Here is a 16,831-nt window from a genome sequence, read left to right on the forward strand (position 1 = left end):
TCATTCCCCAAGTACAGGTTGGCTTTTCTGACGAAACCCACTCCCCATAGTCTGAAGAGCCCACGAGGACCACCTAGGAGGCGAAAGAATTCTACTGGGCCAGGATCCTAGAACCTCTAAGCTATAGGGCTCAGGGTTCGTAGAAAGAGAAGCTGAGGCCCACGAAGGGGAGAGACTCACCCAGCACCCCATGAACCATGGAAGGCACCACAGGCAGGAGACCCTGAACCAGAACCCTAGGAAGAGGGAAGAAGCAGGAGAGGCAGGTGAGGGTCTAGCCCTGTGCCTCTGCTTTGCTGTGTGGCTTGGGACAAGTCACACCGCCTCTCTGGGTCAGCTTCCCCAACGAGGAAGCCCTGTGGTCACAGGCTGCACATGTGCAGTAGGGCTCTGGCCTCCCACCCCTGCAAAGCCCCCCCACTGTGGAGCCGCCAGGCCTTCCTGTTTACTCGAGGCCCCTCTCGAGGCTGGGAGGCCTCAGCCTTGGCCTCCTCTGCTCCCCGCTTCCTTCCTCTCCCACTTCAGCGCCTCCGGCCAGGCCCTCAGGGCCCTTGAGGCCAAGACTTAGGGGCGCAGTCCAGCAGGGGGGGCATCTGAGGCCACCACCCCCGCGGAGCACTCTCTCTCTGAGACCCTGAGGTCTCTGGCTGGTCATAACGTTCCGGCACTTTGGGACAAAGCTGTTGCCTGGAGCGTCCCTAGAGACGTGAAGAGTGTGACAGCGGCGACTGTCTCCTGTCTGGATCCAGTGCCACACCCACCTCCCTGCCCACGCTAGCGGATGAGCACTCGTGCTCCCTGACCCCAGAGACTCTCTCTCCTCCCCACCCCCAGGGTCCAGGCCTCCGCCGAGCAGGTTCTCCCTGAGCCACCCAAAGTGTGGGCCACGGACCAGGAGCTGAGCCTCGCTGCCCAGACCAGCCCTGCTGAAGCAGAATCAGCTTTTTAACCAGACCCGGGAGATTTGCTCGCACAGGAAGCCTGGGTGCGCGCAGTTCTGGTCCCCTGCCTGTTGTTGTTGTTTTTAGTGTTTGTTTATTTATTTTGAGGGAGAGGGAGAGAGAGAATCCCCAGCGGGCTCTGCACCTGTCAGCACAGAGCCCGACATGGGGCCCGATCTCATGAACCACGAGATCATGACCTGAGCCAAAATCAAGAGACGCTTAACCGACTGAGCCAGCCAGGCGCCCCCACCATCCCCTCCCCTCCCCTCCCCGGGTTTAAAGTCCTTCCTGGGCCTCATCCCTTAGGTGTTCTTGTCTCCGAGGCTGAGCCTGAATCTATGATGCCTTTACAACTAACTTCCAGTTTCCAAGAAATTTAGGGGATGGACGAGAAGGTGGGACGACACCAGAAGGAAGCAAAGGCTGAATCTGGAAGGAGTTTTCTGCAGGACAACTGGTCCCGCCACGGGCCTGTGTCATCACCAGAGCAGGGCCATCCTGGTTAACAGAGGCCTGATAAATATCGCACCCGAATGCGGCGTGGGGTCCTGGGTGGCACCCTGATTTGAACAAAGATGCGTTTTGGGGACCATTGGGGCAAGTTGCATGTGGACTATTATATATTATGATATTAGTGTTAACTTAGTGTTATTGAAGCTCTGAGTTGTGGTTGGGTAGGAAGATGTCCTTGCTTTTTAGAGTCATACTGTAGGGGTGGAATTTTTCTCATTTGTAATTTACTGTAAATACGTTGTCAAAAGTAAAACAGTAATGAGGAAATATAGGGAAATGATAACAATTACTGTATGTTGGTGTTCACTGTATTATTTCCTCCAATTTTCAATTTGTTTACAATTTTTCATTAATGGGGCACCCGGGTGACTCAGTCGGTTGAGTGTCCGACTTCGGCTCAGGTCATGATCTCACGGTTTGTGGGTCTGAGCCTCGCGTCGGGCTCTGTGCTGACAGCTCGGAGCCTGGAGCCTGCTTCCGATTCTGTGTCTCCCTCTCTCTCTGCCCCTCCCCTGCTCACGCTCTCTCTCTCTCAGAAATAGACATTAAAAACAAAACAAAACAAAACAAAAATCCTCTTTCTGAGACTCCCATTGCCCCTAGAGGAGAGACTGGATGCTTGGGTCGGCATTCAAGGCCCTGCAAACCTGGCCCCTCCGGGCTTGTCTCTTGCTACTGTACCCCCTTCTCGCCCGTATTCCATCCAACAGGCCTCTGTGATTCGGCAGAGCTGTTCCCTCTACCCTTCCGTGCCCTTACAGTGAAGAGGGCTCCTAGGAATGTTCAAGGCCCCACTCGAGAGCTCCAGCTCAAGGAACCCGCTGCCACCAGGGGACCCCTGTGCACTCAGCTGCTGAAAACTGATCTCAGTTTTGTGAGCACGGGCCCCCTCCTGGCACTGGAGGTGGTGGGGGGCACATCCCAGCAGGCAGCGGCTTATGAGCCTGTCTTGCCAGCACGGCCCGGTGCTCTGGAACACACGCACAGAGGACACCCTCAAAAGGAGTGTCTGTGGTAGCAGGGACCGGGTGATGGTCACTGGAGCTTTTACATTTCTGTGTTTTTTCAAGCCGCTTGTTTTAAGCGCATAAAGTGATTCTGCGGCGAACAGTAGTTGGGGTCAGCCCAGATTGTCATTCACCTGGGACACACCTGGAGTGACGGTGCAGTAACTAGAAAAAAATACGCATGACGAAGATGCTTCTGTCAGGTGATCTCCGTAGCGCCTCGTCATCTTTGGAGTGTTTTCCCCGCTCGTTTTCGGCGTGTTTTCTCCGTGTCTCTTCCCCGCTGATCCCCGCAGCCCTGTGCTAGGTGCGTGTGTGCGTGTTAGCCCGCTTGGTCGGATGTGCCCGCTGCCGGAGGTGGAAGGTCACAGAGAGATCGAGGCCCCCCCCCCCCCCGCACACCCCAGCTGGCACGGGGAACAGAGGCCAGCAGCAGAGACCTGCCCTCCCGCACCCACCCGGGGCCAGAAGGCTCATCCCCCCACGACGCCTGCCTTCTCCTACCTCCCCTGTGCTGGCTTTACTTGTGCTGTTATTCTTTCAATAGACTCACCTTTCGTAACTTAAATATGTTTATTTTAAAGGAAAGTTTAAATAACTAATGCAGAAGGGAGACCAGCCACGCTTGCCGTAAATAAAAGGGGACACACCTTGGGCCCAATCGGCCCCACGTCGCGTTTCGGTCCAGCCAGGTGTGGCCCGCTGAAGGTTCTCTTGGCTCTAAAGGGAGTCGGCGGGGACTAGGACGGGTGTTAAGGACACGTGAGCACCAAGTTGAGCCTTCCTCGGTGAGGAGGTCACAGAGTGAAAGAACAGAAAAGGGAAGGTGCTTCTCCCCCAGGGATTTCTGGGGCGCCCCCGAAGCACCCCAGCCCTGCACCATCCCCAAGGCCACTCTGGTCTCGGCTCCCGCAGGCCCCGGTGACTCCCTCCCACACCCCCGTTCGGCGTGTTCTCGTCCTACCCTTGGGAGGGGAGGGGTTCAGGGGGCACGGACCCTAACTCAGATTTGGAAATGGGCTCAGAAAGGGCAGGCTGTGACCCGTCCGGGGAGGCACCGGTGGGAGGCCCTTCGTGTCTCGCCTCCTCAGGGAGGTGCCGCGGACCCTTCCATCTCGATGCCCTTTCCGGACGCTCAGAACTTCTTACACGCAGGAGGCCAATTACTGCCCCCCCAGCCAGCTGACATGTGCCACCCCCACTGCCCAGGAAGCCCCCCACAGCCTATAACCTCACTGCCTACTGCACACAGGCCCCAGTGGGGTTCAGCATAGAAAACATGCTCAGAGACATGAGGGGTCAGGGCCAAGGCCGCACAGCAAGGGTTCAGAGGAACACAGGCCAGGGCCCAGCTCTGCCTGACCACAAGTCCCTGAGAGCAAGGACCCTGCCTCAGTCACCCGGGACCCCCAGACCCAGCATGCCCTGGGTGAGGAAGGGCCCTGGGTCTTCCTTCCCCTGGTACCAGGGGAGGGCAGCTGGCCGAGGCGGGGTGAGGGACTTGAGGAGGACTGGGAGGGTGAGGGGCTGCTGGAGGCCACATCACGTGGATCAACTCCAGTGAAAGCAAAGAAAAAGGAATAAAACCGAATGTCCTTGGAAATTCCTTTAGTGCTTGGCTGTCCATGAAAACAGGATAAAGTGGCTTCCTCTGTCTGTGCTCCAGCCGGGCAGGGTGGAGGCGCTGAGCTCAGGCCAGGACAGCCTCAGGTCAGCACGGGGTGGGGTGGGGGGGGCAGCAGGGGAAGGGGCTCCAGTGCTGCTACTTGAGGGCATCCAGGTGGATGCAGACTTGGGAGAAGACATTGTCCACGGAGCCTTCGGCATTGACCTGCAGGGAGACGGCCGGGAGGGCAGAGATGCTGGGGAGGGCCATGCGGGCCTCAATGGGGCAGGGGCTCACTTCCCCCAGAGGTGTGGCCTGACTCTCTGAGCCCAGCCACAGGGGACAGCAGCCCATCACGGAGCCAGCGGGGGAAACCAAGGCCCGGAATGGAGGGCTGGCCCAGGGTCACGGGGATTTTGGCCAACCCAGGCAAAACTCCAGATTCCTGGGGCTACCCGCGGCCTGCAGGGGGCGCACCTTGCGTACGATGCCACGTTTCTCATAAAAGGCGATGACAGGTTCCGTGGCCTTGTAGTAGGTCTCTAGTCGCTTCTTGATGGTCTCCTCATTGTCATCCACACGCCCGCTGGTCTCTCCGCGCTTCAGGAGCCGCTGGGTCATGGTCTCAGGGCCTGCGTCCACATACAGCAGCAGCGTGGGCTGTCCGATCTGCGGGTGGGGCGGTAGTCACAGGGGCCCCATTCCCGTCCCCCGGGGGCCATCTCCTCCCCATCCTCCCATGCCCGAGGCCTCACCTGAGACCCACTCAGATCAGACCATCAAGCCCTTCCCCAGGGCAGCCTAAAGGACCTTCCTAAAACTACTCCTCTCCTCCAACCTCTCCCATAGCTCTCCAGCGCCCTCAGAGAGGGCCTCCCGCCTTCCTCACCTTGTGTTTCCCACTCCTTTGCTCTCCTGGCTTCAGTCACACCGATTCTCTGAAGTCTAGGCTCTCGTCAACCTCCTCCCAAGCCAGGCCTTCGCTCTTGCCAAGAATCCTCATCCTCAATCCCAAGTACTTGCCTTCAGATTTGAGCTAAAATCTCATTCCTCTGGGGCAGTCTGCCCAGATGCAACCCACGCCCCCCCACCCCGCCCACCGTCCCCAGCCCTCTGGGGCACACTCTTGAGTCCCCTTTACTTCTCTGCCCAGAATGTCTCAGGAGGCCTCTGGTGATTCACTTAGTGTCCCTCTCCCCTGCCAGTCCAGGAGCCCCTAAGGACATCAAGGCATCTGTCTGACACAGCAGGGCTGGACAGGACTTGACTGAGGGGTGACAGGCTGCCGAGCTCTGGGGGCTTCTGAATAACATCACTGTTGTTGGAATAAGCCGGGAAGGGAAAGGAAGGAGGCTGACCTGTCCTCCTTCGGTGAGGCCCTGATGCCCCCTGGTGTCCAGATCTGAGAAGACGTGTTGCCGGGACCCCTGGAGCCCATGGCAGGGCTGGGCCCTTGCGCTGAGCCCACCACCCACAGTGGCGCCCCCAACAGCCCCAGGAAGGAAGGAGACTTTTAGTAATCTCATTTTCTAGATGTGGCCCTGAGGGTCAGAGGTGACGGTGACGTCACACAGCTGGTATGGGTGGGTCATGACAGGACGTGCCTTGAGGCTGCCTAGCACCTGACCACAGGGTCCATGGCCTCCCAGTCTGAAGGAAGCCCAGCCCGCTTCCATTTCAAAGACAGGGCAACTGAGGCCCAGAGCAGGGTAGACACTTTCTGGAGGTTCTGTGGGCACTTCAAGGTCAGGAAATCCAATCTCCTTCCACTGGAGGAGGCTCAAAGTTATGGAAGCCCAAAGGTGGCCCCAGCCTCACAGGCTTGGGAAGTGGGGGTTGGGGGTCTGGTCCTGCCCCAGCCTGTCGGGATGCCTGGTCCTCCCCACAAGGCCAGGGAGGAGTCCCTCTGCCAAGAAAACTCCTTGAGCCCAGCCCCCACCCTTGCACTTGCTTGCAGCCCTGTTTCCCTAGTATGACCTGTGACACCGGAGGCGTGGGTGTATGTGTGTGTGCCCACGTGTGTGCGCATGTGTATATCCCTGTGTATCAGTGAGCTGTGTCTGTGTACGTACACGTATGTGCGTGCATGTGTGTTGCCAGACGTGTGTGCACATGTATGCGTGCCTGTGTGCATGTGTGTATGTGCCTGCACACGTGCGTGTGCTTGGGGCCTGTGTGCGTATGTCTGGGAGAGGTGCCCCCACCCTGTTTTCCTGGTGGGAAGCTGTTCAGGCAACTCGGGGCCGTCATCCTCAAGGCCTACTTTTTCTAGGCCTTTCACAGACTCCCCGCGGCCCACGGAAGGAGACTGGACTCCCCTCCCTGGCACTGGAGGCCTCCAGCCAGGCCTGAATCGCCTCTCCCACATCATCCTGGTTGCCCTGCCCCATAGATTCTCTTCTCCCCATGCCAGCCGGAGCCTTCCAGCCCTGTCCCTCCCACTCCCTGGCCCTCTGTGTTTGTAAGGTGCCAAGCCCCACTTTTGGAGGGTACGTTCTCTCTAATCTCCATTCTGCTCCTTAAGGCAGCTGCCAACTGTGTCTTCCCATTTTGCAAATGGGGGGGACACTGAGGGTCAGGGAGGCAGAATGATGGACCTCAGGCCTGTTGAGCTGGAACCTGAGCTCGGGTTTGTGAGCTCCCCAGCCTGTGCTTCCTCCTCTTCTAGACTTTTCTTCTAAACTTCTAGAAAGACTTCCAGAAAGTCTTCTCCAGTTTCCCTCCTTACCCCTCTCCCCACCCCAACCCCACAATCAGTGTCTCTTTGCCCCAAACTCTCTCTGGCCATCGTGGCAGCCCTCTTTCCACCCGACCACCCCACATCACAGTTCCCAAATGCACCCACCAAGTTGCACTTACCTTCCGCTCAAACTCCTCTCCCTGCTGTACTTCCCGAGGGTAGCCATCGATCAGGAAGCCTTTGGAAGTATCTACCTTGGCCACCATGGCATCTCGGAGCATGTCCAACACTGTCTCCTGGGGGCACCGGAAAAGATGGCGGGGTCATGAACCCCTCTCCCTCCACCTTCCTCTAGGCCTCTGCCCTAAGAAAGAAGTTTCAAACAAGCCTCTCTCTCCAGGAAGCTTCCTTTGAATGTGAAGGCTTGACTGGCTGATTAAATCATTCATTCACCCATTCATTCATTCACTCAATAATATCGATGGAGCCCCTGTTCCCCGCCAGCTCCCGTCCAGGGATCTGAGGACACCACTGTGAACAAAGCAGGCCTTCCTCGAGAAGCTCACAGTGTGGTGAGGCCGGTTCATCAATTTCCAAACATGGCACAGGTTGAATGGGCAGAGAAGGGGTTATAAAATTAGGGGGTCTGAGCCCAAATCTGTGGAGCCAGGAGAGTCTGAAAGCTGAGGAGGAAAGAACATTCCAGGCAGGAAGGAATATAATGAGTTGGACGGGACAGAAAGGCCAGGGCAGCTGGAGGGCGGAGAGCTGGGGAGAGGGGGGTTGAGTGGGTGGAGTGAGGCTAAAGGGGTCAGCAGGGCAGGGTCCTAGAGGCTCTGGGAGCTTCTAGAAGGAATTTTCTGCCAAGGGCCATGAGGACCAAAGCCAGGAGTGTTTGGAGCCAGGGAAGGTCAAGGCAGAGTGTCATGGGCTCTGCTGGCTGGAGCCCACTCAGGGCCACCATCACCCCCCACCCCACTGGGCCCACTCACCAGTGGCACCAGCTGTCCCTTCTCCATGATTTCCGACAGCATCTTGCCCCTGGCCGAGCCCGAGCTGACCTCGGCCCGCAGGAGGTCCCCGGTGGAGAGGTGGGTGTAGCCGTACTTCTGGACAATCTTCTCACACTGGGTGCCCTTCCCCGAGCCGGGCCCTCCTGCAAGCGCCCACCCGTTCAGAAGCCCCAGGAAATGGGGCCGCCGCAGGGATAGGGTCACCCCGCAGAGAAGGGGCAGCGCCCCGGGGTGCCACCCCAGGCCCAGGCTCCCACCGACGCCTGCAAAGAGCCTCCCTGCTGGCCGCCTTCCCCGCCTGCCTTGGACTCACCCACCACAAAGATGATCTTGGTTTTCTTCAGCTTCTCTGTGGGAGAGAAGAGGGGAGCAGAGTTCAGTCACTCGCTTGGCAAACGGCACCTAGGGAGGGACAGGCCTGGGCCGGGCCCTCTAAAGCCTGGAGCCTCTGAGGGGCTGGGACACCCGCCCTCGCAGCCCCTCCCTGTGGGCGGCTGGGCAACGGCGGGTCACCTCTGGCCTTACAGTCTTCTGTGTTGTGGAGGTTTCTCACGCAGCAGGCCCCCATGGTTCCCTTTCTGCTGTGTCCCCTACCCTTTCCCTCCCAGACCCCGGGCCTGCCCATCGCCCGCCTTCCCTGGGCGGTACAAACGTGGAGTCGGCAACCACAACATACGTTGCCCCGGAGACGGTTGCCAGGGAAGCCGGCTGCGGTGGGCACAAAGAACCCTTGCCCAGAGTGGGAGGTGCGCTGATGCTCCCGCCTCAGCCCCGCCCTTAGAACTCAGCAGGACCACAGCCTCACCAGACGGAGGGAAACTGAGGCCTGCTCCAAGGGCGCCAGACCCAGAACCGGAAGCTGGGCCCTCTTCCCAGGCGGCCCGGCCTTCCCCTCCTCTCAGGGGAGAAGAAGGTCCTCACTGTGTAACCTTAGGAAAGGAGTCCCCGGCCCTCTCTGGCTCTCTGTCCCTCCCCACTGACGAAGGCCTGGCAGCTCCCAGGGGCCCTCTGGCCCCGAGGCTGGAAACCCAGAGGAGTTATCTGTAGAACAACTTCTCCCGAGGGCTCCCATCAGCTGCCTGCCGTGGGCCGGCTACCACCTGGAGGTGGGGGAGGCCACAGCCCGGCGGCAGCTGCTGTTCGGAGCCCGAGGGGTGGCAGGGTGACCACCTGCTCGGGCGGCAGCAGCGGGCTCCTTTAAGGGCCACCCAGGCTGAGGCACAACGCCAAGGATGGGGCCGTGATGCCGCCAGGAGGCGGGCCTGCCAGGCTCCCTGCTGGCCCCATGTCTCCCTCCAGATCCCAGCCCATAGCAGCCAGGAGGGCCCCAGACATCCTCAAGACCCACCCTCTCTGGACAACGGGGAGACTGAGTCCCACAGAGGCGTTGGGCGCTGCCTCGTCCTTGTTAGGCTTGGCATTTACACACTTGGGGCCTCTCCCCAGGGCTAGCCTCCCCTTGCTAGCGCCCACCCTTTCTAGAAAGAGGCAGGGATTCAGCTCTATAAATACCGGTGTAGGAGGTGAGCTGTGGGGCCCTCAGGAGCCTCAAGGAGGCCTCATCGCTTCTAAAATTAATCCTGGAGCTGGCGCATCCCGTGAGATGCCTGAGGAGGATGTCGGAGGCTCCCAGACGGGCCCCTCTGGCAGCCCCAGAACCTCCCCCACCCCTTCCCAGAATGTCTCCTGAAAGCACGCCCCCTTAACAGATGGGCACACTGAGGCCCAGGCAATGAGCAGCAAAGAAGAGACTCACTACCTTCCATCCTGCTGAGGTCCGGGGAGCCGAGTCAGCGCTCTGCAAGACAAGGGCACAGGTGGGGCCGGTGAGGGGGGCTCCCCTCCATCCTGCCTCTGCTCCTGCCCAGCCCCACGGTGTGCCCCAGGCCCTGATGCTCCCAGCGGCACCGGGCAGCGAAGGCCCCCGGCAGGTTGGGTGACCTTGGGAAAGTCACCTTTCCTCCGTGTGTGTCCGCTGCCTCACCTGTAACAAAAGGGCGGCAGCCCCCTCCTGTCCACCTTTTCCCGCTGGAGGAGCCGGGTGGTGAGGGCGGTGCTGAGGGACGGAAACAGTGACATCAGCACCTGCTGGGCCGCTCCCTTTGTGAGTCCCAGAAAACAGGCGTCTGCCCAACACCTTGGTGATGCTCCCCCGGGGCCAGGAGGAAAGACTTGTGGAGGCCAGAGAGGGGGGGACTTGAGCTGCAATACATCCCACCTGGGGTGGGGTTTGGACAAGGATGCTTAAAGGGACATCACGGAGGCCCGAGGGGGAGGAAGCTGTAGGAGCTGCTCATGGGGGACACAGCCCTGTACAGTTGTCGTGGGGGATCCCCGGCTCTCACCACCCCCCACATGGCCCCTGCCCCCTCACCCCCTCGAGGACCGTGTTCCTCAGCATGTGAGTCCACCCCGACCCCTCTGGGGACCCCGCTCTGCTTCAACGTCCCCTCCCACCTACAGTTACCACCTACCCACCTCTGGCCTCCGTTCCCCACCCCCCCGCCGGCCCTCCCCAAGGCTACCAGCTACCATCACAGCCTCTCTTGCCTTGACCTTTGACGCCCGCCACAGCATTCCTCCCGCCTGGCATGCCCGCAACCCCAGGCCCTTTACTCCTCGCTCTCACTTTGGCTTCAGGTTCCCAGGACCCCTGCCTCTGCCCAGGCAGCCCCGGCCTCCCTTCCCAGCCCCGTGAGTCTACAGCCCCTGGACAGGCCCCAAGTCCCCACAGACCTTCCCACGTCCCCAGCTCCGTGCCCTATTACCCAGCCAGAGGCCCTGTCTTCTCTCACACCCGACTTCCACCCTGCACACCCACATCCCAACCCTCTTGCTCCCGAACCTCTCTGCAGTCTGTGTCCTCAACACCACTTCCTTGTTCCAAGCAGGGCACCTGGCCACTGCCCCGGCCTCCCGTGGGTCTCTCCATACCCCACCAGGCAGTCGGCAGGATTTTCTGTGAGAAGCATCAGACCACATCGCTCACCTGCTTAAAACCCTTCCACGTGTGGCTCCTTGGCTCCCAAGATAAAGCCTGGGCCCCTAACATGGCTGACAGGGCTCAGTAACCTGGCCCCCCCACCCCCCCAACCCCCCGCAGGCTTCACAGCCACCGCTTGAACCGCTTGGAACTTCCTCACCCACCATGACTGCGTCCCACCTCCAGGCCCAGCTACTGTTGCACCTGATGCCTGGATGCCTCTCCCCAGGTGCTATTGTTTAGGACCCAGTTCAGGTGTCACCTCCTTCAGGAGGTCTTCCTGGACTCCGTCCTCCGCTCCCACACTGGCAGGTGCCTCCTTTGAACGCCCCCAGTGTAGCACATACCCACACGGTATCGGACCTCTCTGTGGAACTGCAGGCCTGTGTGCCCCATCAGACCGGGCCTGGCCCCAGGCTGAGCATAGGGCTGGGGGCCTCACTCCACCTCCCAGCTGTCTTGGAATGGATTTGAGGCTCGGAGAGAAGGAGAAACTTGCTCCAGAGCCAGGCTGGGGTCAAACTCAGGGGTGCATTTTCTGCTGCTTTAGGCCTGGCACCCAGTAGGTCTTTCAGCAGGTTTATTGGCCGTCCTACCACTCATGGGCCATGAGTTATAGCCTTTTTCCTGCTGAGTGTGCTTAGGGAAGGGCAGATGCTGCCAATGGCCCGCAGCAGCTGGCAAGGGAGGAGGAGGGTCCCCAGGCCAGGGAGAGCCTGCAGTGACCCTGAGGAGTGGCCTCCAACCCACCTTGCCCTGCCTCTTCCCAGTAACCTAAGCCCCTCTGTCCTGCTGGCACCTGCCACTTCCTTCGTCCAAAATAACTTGAGTCGTGAGGAGGCATCACAGAGGCCAGGGGTCCAGGACGGAGTTGGGTTACAGGCTCAGCACCCAGACCTTATAAGGCCCCCGAGCCAGGCTGCAGCAACTCCTCTCATGACTGGGTGGTCTGCCGAGGGGCCTGGGGAACAGGGGCCCCGGGGGGACAGCGACCTAAGGGCTCATCGCTCAGCTGTGTGACCTTGGGCACCTGGTGTCCCCTCTCTGGGCCTGTATCCCCAGGCCGTGACCCGCTCCTGCTGGAGAGTCCTGAGTGGATCTCTGAGCGGTGCTCAGAAAAGGTGCCCCTAGGGCTCCCTTAGAGCCCTCACCAATCATCCGGGGGGCTTCCCGTCCCCCCCAGCGCTCAAAATGACATGGCAGGACAGCTCCTCCAATCACAAAGGCTGCCCCTGCCAGATCCTCCGGGGCAGGGAGTCAGGCCACAGCCCCCTTCCCCGGGCCCCAGCTGGGACGTGCCAAGGGCAGGGACCTGGAGCCCCAGCCCCAGGAGTGCCAGCCGGGACAAAGGGGCGACTGTCTAGGAGGCTAGGAAGGACGGCAACACACAACCCCCCCCCCCCCCCGCAGGGGCACACGCAGGGTGGCACAAACACCCAGAACAGAGCCTGGGGAGAACAGACAGGCAAAAATACACACGGATCATAACCACGGACACAAACACACAGCCGCACAAACCCCAAGGATGCCCCGACACACATAGGCTGGCGCCCGCCGGGCGCGCGCGCCTTCCCCACGCCCCGCAGAGGCGCCCCCCGCGCGCCCAGACATGCACACGGGCACACACTGACCTGGGGGAGGGGTGCGGCGGGCGCCGGGGCCAGTGGTGCCCTGCCCGTCCTCGCCGGCCGCCCGCAAAGGCGACTATTTATAAGGCTGTCAGCAGCGCGCAGCATGCCGGGAGCCAGCGCTCCGCCAGGGCAGGGAGGGGGGAAGGAGGGAGGGAGAGCGGACCGGGAGGGGGGTGGGGGGCCGGACCGGGGTGAGCCCCGATGGGAAGCCAGAGCAAGGCCGGCGCCTCCCCGCCGCGCATCCCCCCCGGTGGCTGTGCCTGCACACAGCACGGCACTTAACAGTTTGCAGAGGGCTTTCCGTTCCTGCCTGACCTCCGGTGTGCCCACATCTCGGCAGGGGAACAGGACCCGGCTTCCTGTAGGACAGCTGGGGAAACTGAGACCCGGAGAGAAGAGGCTCTTTGTGTAAAATCCCACAGCCGGTTGTTGGCAGAGAGAGGCCAGACCCAGCGCGGGAGGCAATCATTGCGTGGATTCTGGGGGCTTTGCCGGCCAGAACAGCCCTCCCCACCCCCAAGTACCTGCCCTCCTCAGATCCTGCCCAGGGACCCCTGGGCCAAGACCCACCTGGAACTCTCCACGCCCCCCTCCGTTAGAAGGGGCCCAAGAACCCCCTGGAACTCGAACTCTCTCGGGACCCCCCCAAAGACTGTCCATGTACCCATTTCCCAGCTAGTGGTTGTGTAGATTATATATATCAGCTCTGCCTCCGCAAAACTGCCAGGCAGCTCCCGTGAGGTGAGCACGAGAATGTGGGACATTCAGAATGCTGAATGGGTCGTGGGCACCCAGATGGGGGACCGCCAATCCTGATAAAAAGGACAGTTCCCGTTAACGAGCACTCACTGAGTCAGGCGCTGGGGCTCAGACGGGGTCCGTGAATCCTTAAGCACGGAGGAGAGTGAGGGTCATCCCCTTAAAATAGCTTGCCTGAGGTCCCCAGCGTGAACCTGAGAAAAATCCCTGAACACGAAACCTTATTTGCGGCTGAAAACGTCCTCCAGCTTTTCACACAGGAGCTACTGAACTGTTAAACTAGACAAAGGCATATGACTGAACCCAGAACTGTTGCACCCGCGTTCTTGAGAAAAACTGGATATTTTCCTAGTAACTGTCGTAACGCACTAGAAAATTGACGCACTGTAAAATGTCATTCTCTCTTCCAATCGTAATGTTTGGAAAACAACTTGTGTGGTCTTCCTAATACTTCTACAATTTGCTAATAAAGACCCCCTGGCTTTTATTCCTCAAAGGGACACAATTTGGGTTGCTCCCTGAATCTGCGCTCCCCAAATTGCAATTCTCAGACGCCCAATAAATGCTTTTTATTTCGATTCTTCCTCTTTTCTCGGTCAAAACAGGTAGAAGTGATGTTTATTCATGGAGACCGGCACATAGCAGTAGGTGCTCAATAATGCAGCAGGGCAGAGACCGGGACCGTGCAGTGGCAGAACTCATGACCTTGAAGGTAGCAGCCCCAGATGACGGTGAGTGGAATTTAGAATTTGTCTCATAGGCACTAGGGAGCCATGGAAGGTGTTGGAGCAAGAGAGCGAGAGTACCAGGAGACTGAGACTGCCTCCGGTGGGTCATTTCTGAGCAACAGCAGCCAGGATAATAAGGCCTGGGTCTAGTCCCAGCTCTGCCACCTGTGACATGAGACAAGGTCCTTGTCTCTTGCGAGCTTAGTTTCCCCATCTGTGGGAGGGATGGGTGCTGGGCCAGAGGTTCTGTCTTCCAAGTTGCTTGAAAGGCCCTCTCAAAAGCTGTCGGTGGCTGACTGCACCGGCACAACCTTTGGGGAAAGCAAACTGACGTCAATCAAAATTTTAAACATCCTCCTACTTTTAGGAATCCCACACGTGGGCACGAAATGTGTACACATGGGCACGAAACGTGGGCATGAAATGTGTCAGGTGCCAGAAGGGCCTGACTGATGGGAGGGACGGTGGTGCAGCCAGGCAGGGTGGGGTCATGGTCCTCGGTAGCGTCGGCATGAGAAAGGAAGCCAGAGGTCCGTGTGTCTGCCGAAGCAAGAGAAACAGGCAAAGAGCCCAGTGAAAATAATTCTAAACATGCGGGGGCGTGTGTGTGTAAAATCTATTCCTAGGGTGTTTTTTTTTTTTTTTTTAACTTCTCTGAAATCGTGTTGTCTTATAATCAAATTGATGGTATCTTTAAGTTGATGAAATGAAGCAGAACAGAGGGGCCGGGGTGTGCACATGACCCTCCCTGGTGGGGGGGTGGGGCTTTCACTTTGAAAAAATTTACTTGTTTTTTTTTAATGTTTATTTATTTGTTTTGAGAGAGAGAGTTGGAGCACGGAAGGTGCAGAGGGAGGGGGAGAGAGAGAATCCCAAGCAGGCTCCGAAGCTGTCAGTGCAGAGCCTGATGCGGGGCTTGATCCCATGAACCCTGAGATCATGACCTGAGCTGAAATCACATGTCAGACACTTAACCAACTGAGCCAGCCAGGCGCCCCTGGGACTTTCACTTCTTACTTAAAAGCTTCCATGCTTGCTTGCTTCCTTCTTTTTTGTATTAAAACAACCTATTACTTTACACATAAAACAATTTTAATATGGATGTACCTTGAGGACACAATGCTAAGTGAAGTCAGTCAGTCCCCAAAAGGACAAACATTGTATGACGCTACTTATGTGAAGTATCTAGAGTATTCAAGCTCATAGAAACAGAAAGCGGAATGGCAAACGGGGTGGGGCGGGATGGAGAAATTCAGAGTTGCCATTTAGCAGATTTTTTAAAACTTTTTTTTTTACATTTGCTTATTTTTGAGACACAGAGAGAGACAGAGTACAAGTGGGGGAGGGGCAGAGAGAGAGGGAGACACAGAATCCGAAGCGGGCTCCAGGCTGTCAGCACAGAGCCCAACACAAGACTCCAACTCACAAACCATGATGAGATCATGACCTGGCCATTTAGCAGATTTTGAGTTTCGGACACGAAAGATAAGAAAGTTCTGAGGATGTTTTACGACAACGTAGATGTACCTAACACTACCCAAATGGATAAGTGGTAATTCTTCTGTGGTTTTTGCCACAATGAAAAAAATTCCATAATCTTAAAAATTGGGGAAAGAAATCCAATTTTAAGTACCTGTTTTCTTCTGCATTCAAGTCTAAGCCATATTTCAGTCTATGTGAAAACACAAGTTTGCCTTTTGTGGAAGTTCAACGAGCTTTCCAACCTACCGAATTTCCGTATTTGAGTACCTGTTTTAATTATTCGTGTATGATCTGTGGATTTTCCACCAATGCTGGGATATTAAAGTGTCGGGATTTCTTCCCCCAGCTAGAACTTAAAGAAAGAAAAATGGAGGCGGAAAGGAAGAGAGGGAGGAAGGAGGAAAGGGAGCGGGGGGGGGGGGGGGGGGGGGGGGGGGGGGGGGGGGCGGCAGGCAAAAATTGCATAAGGGAAAAATCTGGAAGATTGTTAACAGGATATGGGACCAGGAGATGCTATCTTGTACATTTGTATGGCTTATGTTACTTTGTAACATGAAAAAACAAAAAAAAAAAACCAAAAAACATATAAAATGAAACCAGTTTTTATTTGTTTAAAAATATTTTTTTTAATGTTTATTTACTTTTGAGAGAGAGAGAGAGAGAGAGAGAGCAAGCGGGGTAGGGGCAGAGAGAGAGGGAGACACAGAATCCGAAGCAGGCTCCAGGCTCTGAGCTGTCAGCACAGAGCCCCGACACAGGGCTTGAACCCACGGACCCTGAGGTCATGACCGGAGCTGAAGTCGGACGCTTAGCTGACTGAGCCACCCAGGCGTCCCCATGAAACCAGTTTTGAAAATATTTAAAAAATATTTTGGTTAAAGAAAGAATTCCAAGGCTGAAAGACAAGCCTGCTGGGGTGGGGCGGGGCGGGGCAGGGGGTGGAGTAGAGGAGGACTCTGGGGCAGCTTCCCGCAGAGGCTCACGCGTAGCCCAGCTGCCCCAGGTGGGCCTGGCTGTCCCCACTGGCCGAACACGGCAGGAAACGGCTGGAGTGGCTACTTCAGGAAGCACATGCCACGTCTACAGCTGGTAAGAGATGGCCCCACGCCCAAGGAGGGGTGAGAGGTTGGGGCCTCAGTGGGGTGACTGGGAAAGAAGAAGAATGGAGGTCGGAGGGCCCTGAACCCCAAAGGAAGAGGTAGGTTTGGTCCTGGCACGGTGGGGAGCCGGTGAAGCTTCCAGAGCAAAGAGGACCGTGATGAGGCGGCTTTAGGAAGTTGGTTCTGGCAACGAGTGTGGACCGGTCTCTGCTGGGTCCCATCTCGGGGGGTGAGTTGGTGGAGTTGGGAGCCCCAGGCCTCCTGCCCTCCGCATCTTCCGAGTCCTACCGTCTGATGCGAAGCTGAATGGTCCCAGGGTCCGCCCCCAACAACTCACCCCCTCCTGATGCTTTCCCACTGCACCTCCCTTCATGCCCACCAGTGG

At 57.9% G+C, this 16,831-nt stretch overlaps 1 protein-coding gene across 3 annotated transcripts; it reads right to left on the minus strand.

Annotated features, from left to right (window-relative positions):
* Positions 1-4,055: 4,055 nt before the first annotated feature.
* Positions 4,056-12,444, minus strand: AK1 (adenylate kinase 1). Of its 3 annotated transcripts, XM_042913744.1 has the most exons (8): positions 12,378-12,444; positions 9,748-9,819; positions 9,523-9,561; positions 8,077-8,112; positions 7,743-7,906; positions 6,930-7,046; positions 4,548-4,739; positions 4,056-4,295 (listed from the first exon to the last, which is right to left on the minus strand). In XM_042913744.1, exons 3-8 carry the CDS (start codon positions 9,527-9,529, stop codon positions 4,227-4,229), a joined length of 585 nt encoding a protein of 194 aa, XP_042769678.1. In that variant the 5' UTR covers positions 9,530-9,561; positions 9,748-9,819; positions 12,378-12,444; the 3' UTR covers positions 4,056-4,226. The 3 variants fall into 3 exon arrangements, with proteins under 3 accessions (XP_042769678.1, XP_042769679.1, XP_042769677.1); XM_042913745.1 differs by lacking the exon at positions 9,748-9,819 and having other exon boundaries at positions 12,378-12,440; XM_042913743.1 differs by lacking the exons at positions 9,523-9,561; positions 9,748-9,819; positions 12,378-12,444 and adding an exon at positions 8,277-8,418.
* Positions 12,445-16,831: the final 4,387 nt, after the last annotated feature.

Source organism: Panthera leo, chromosome D4 (genome assembly GCF_018350215.1).
Source record: "Panthera leo isolate Ple1 chromosome D4, P.leo_Ple1_pat1.1, whole genome shotgun sequence".
NCBI classification, from domain to species: Eukaryota; Metazoa; Chordata; class Mammalia; order Carnivora; family Felidae; genus Panthera; species Panthera leo.

Coding starts and splice junctions, on each gene's coding strand:
- AK1 (XM_042913743.1), bottom strand. CDS start 8,388: ATGGGCAGGCCCGGGGTCTGGGAGGGAAAGGGTAGGGGACACAGCAGA. Junction 8,113..8,276: donor AGAAGACTGTAAGGCCAGAG/GTGACCCGCCGT, acceptor TCTCTCCCACAG/AGAAGCTGAAGAAAACCAAG. Junction 4,740..6,929: donor GAGAGGAGTTTGAGCGGAAG/GTAAGTGCAACT, acceptor CCCCACCCGCAG/ATCGGACAGCCCACGCTGCT.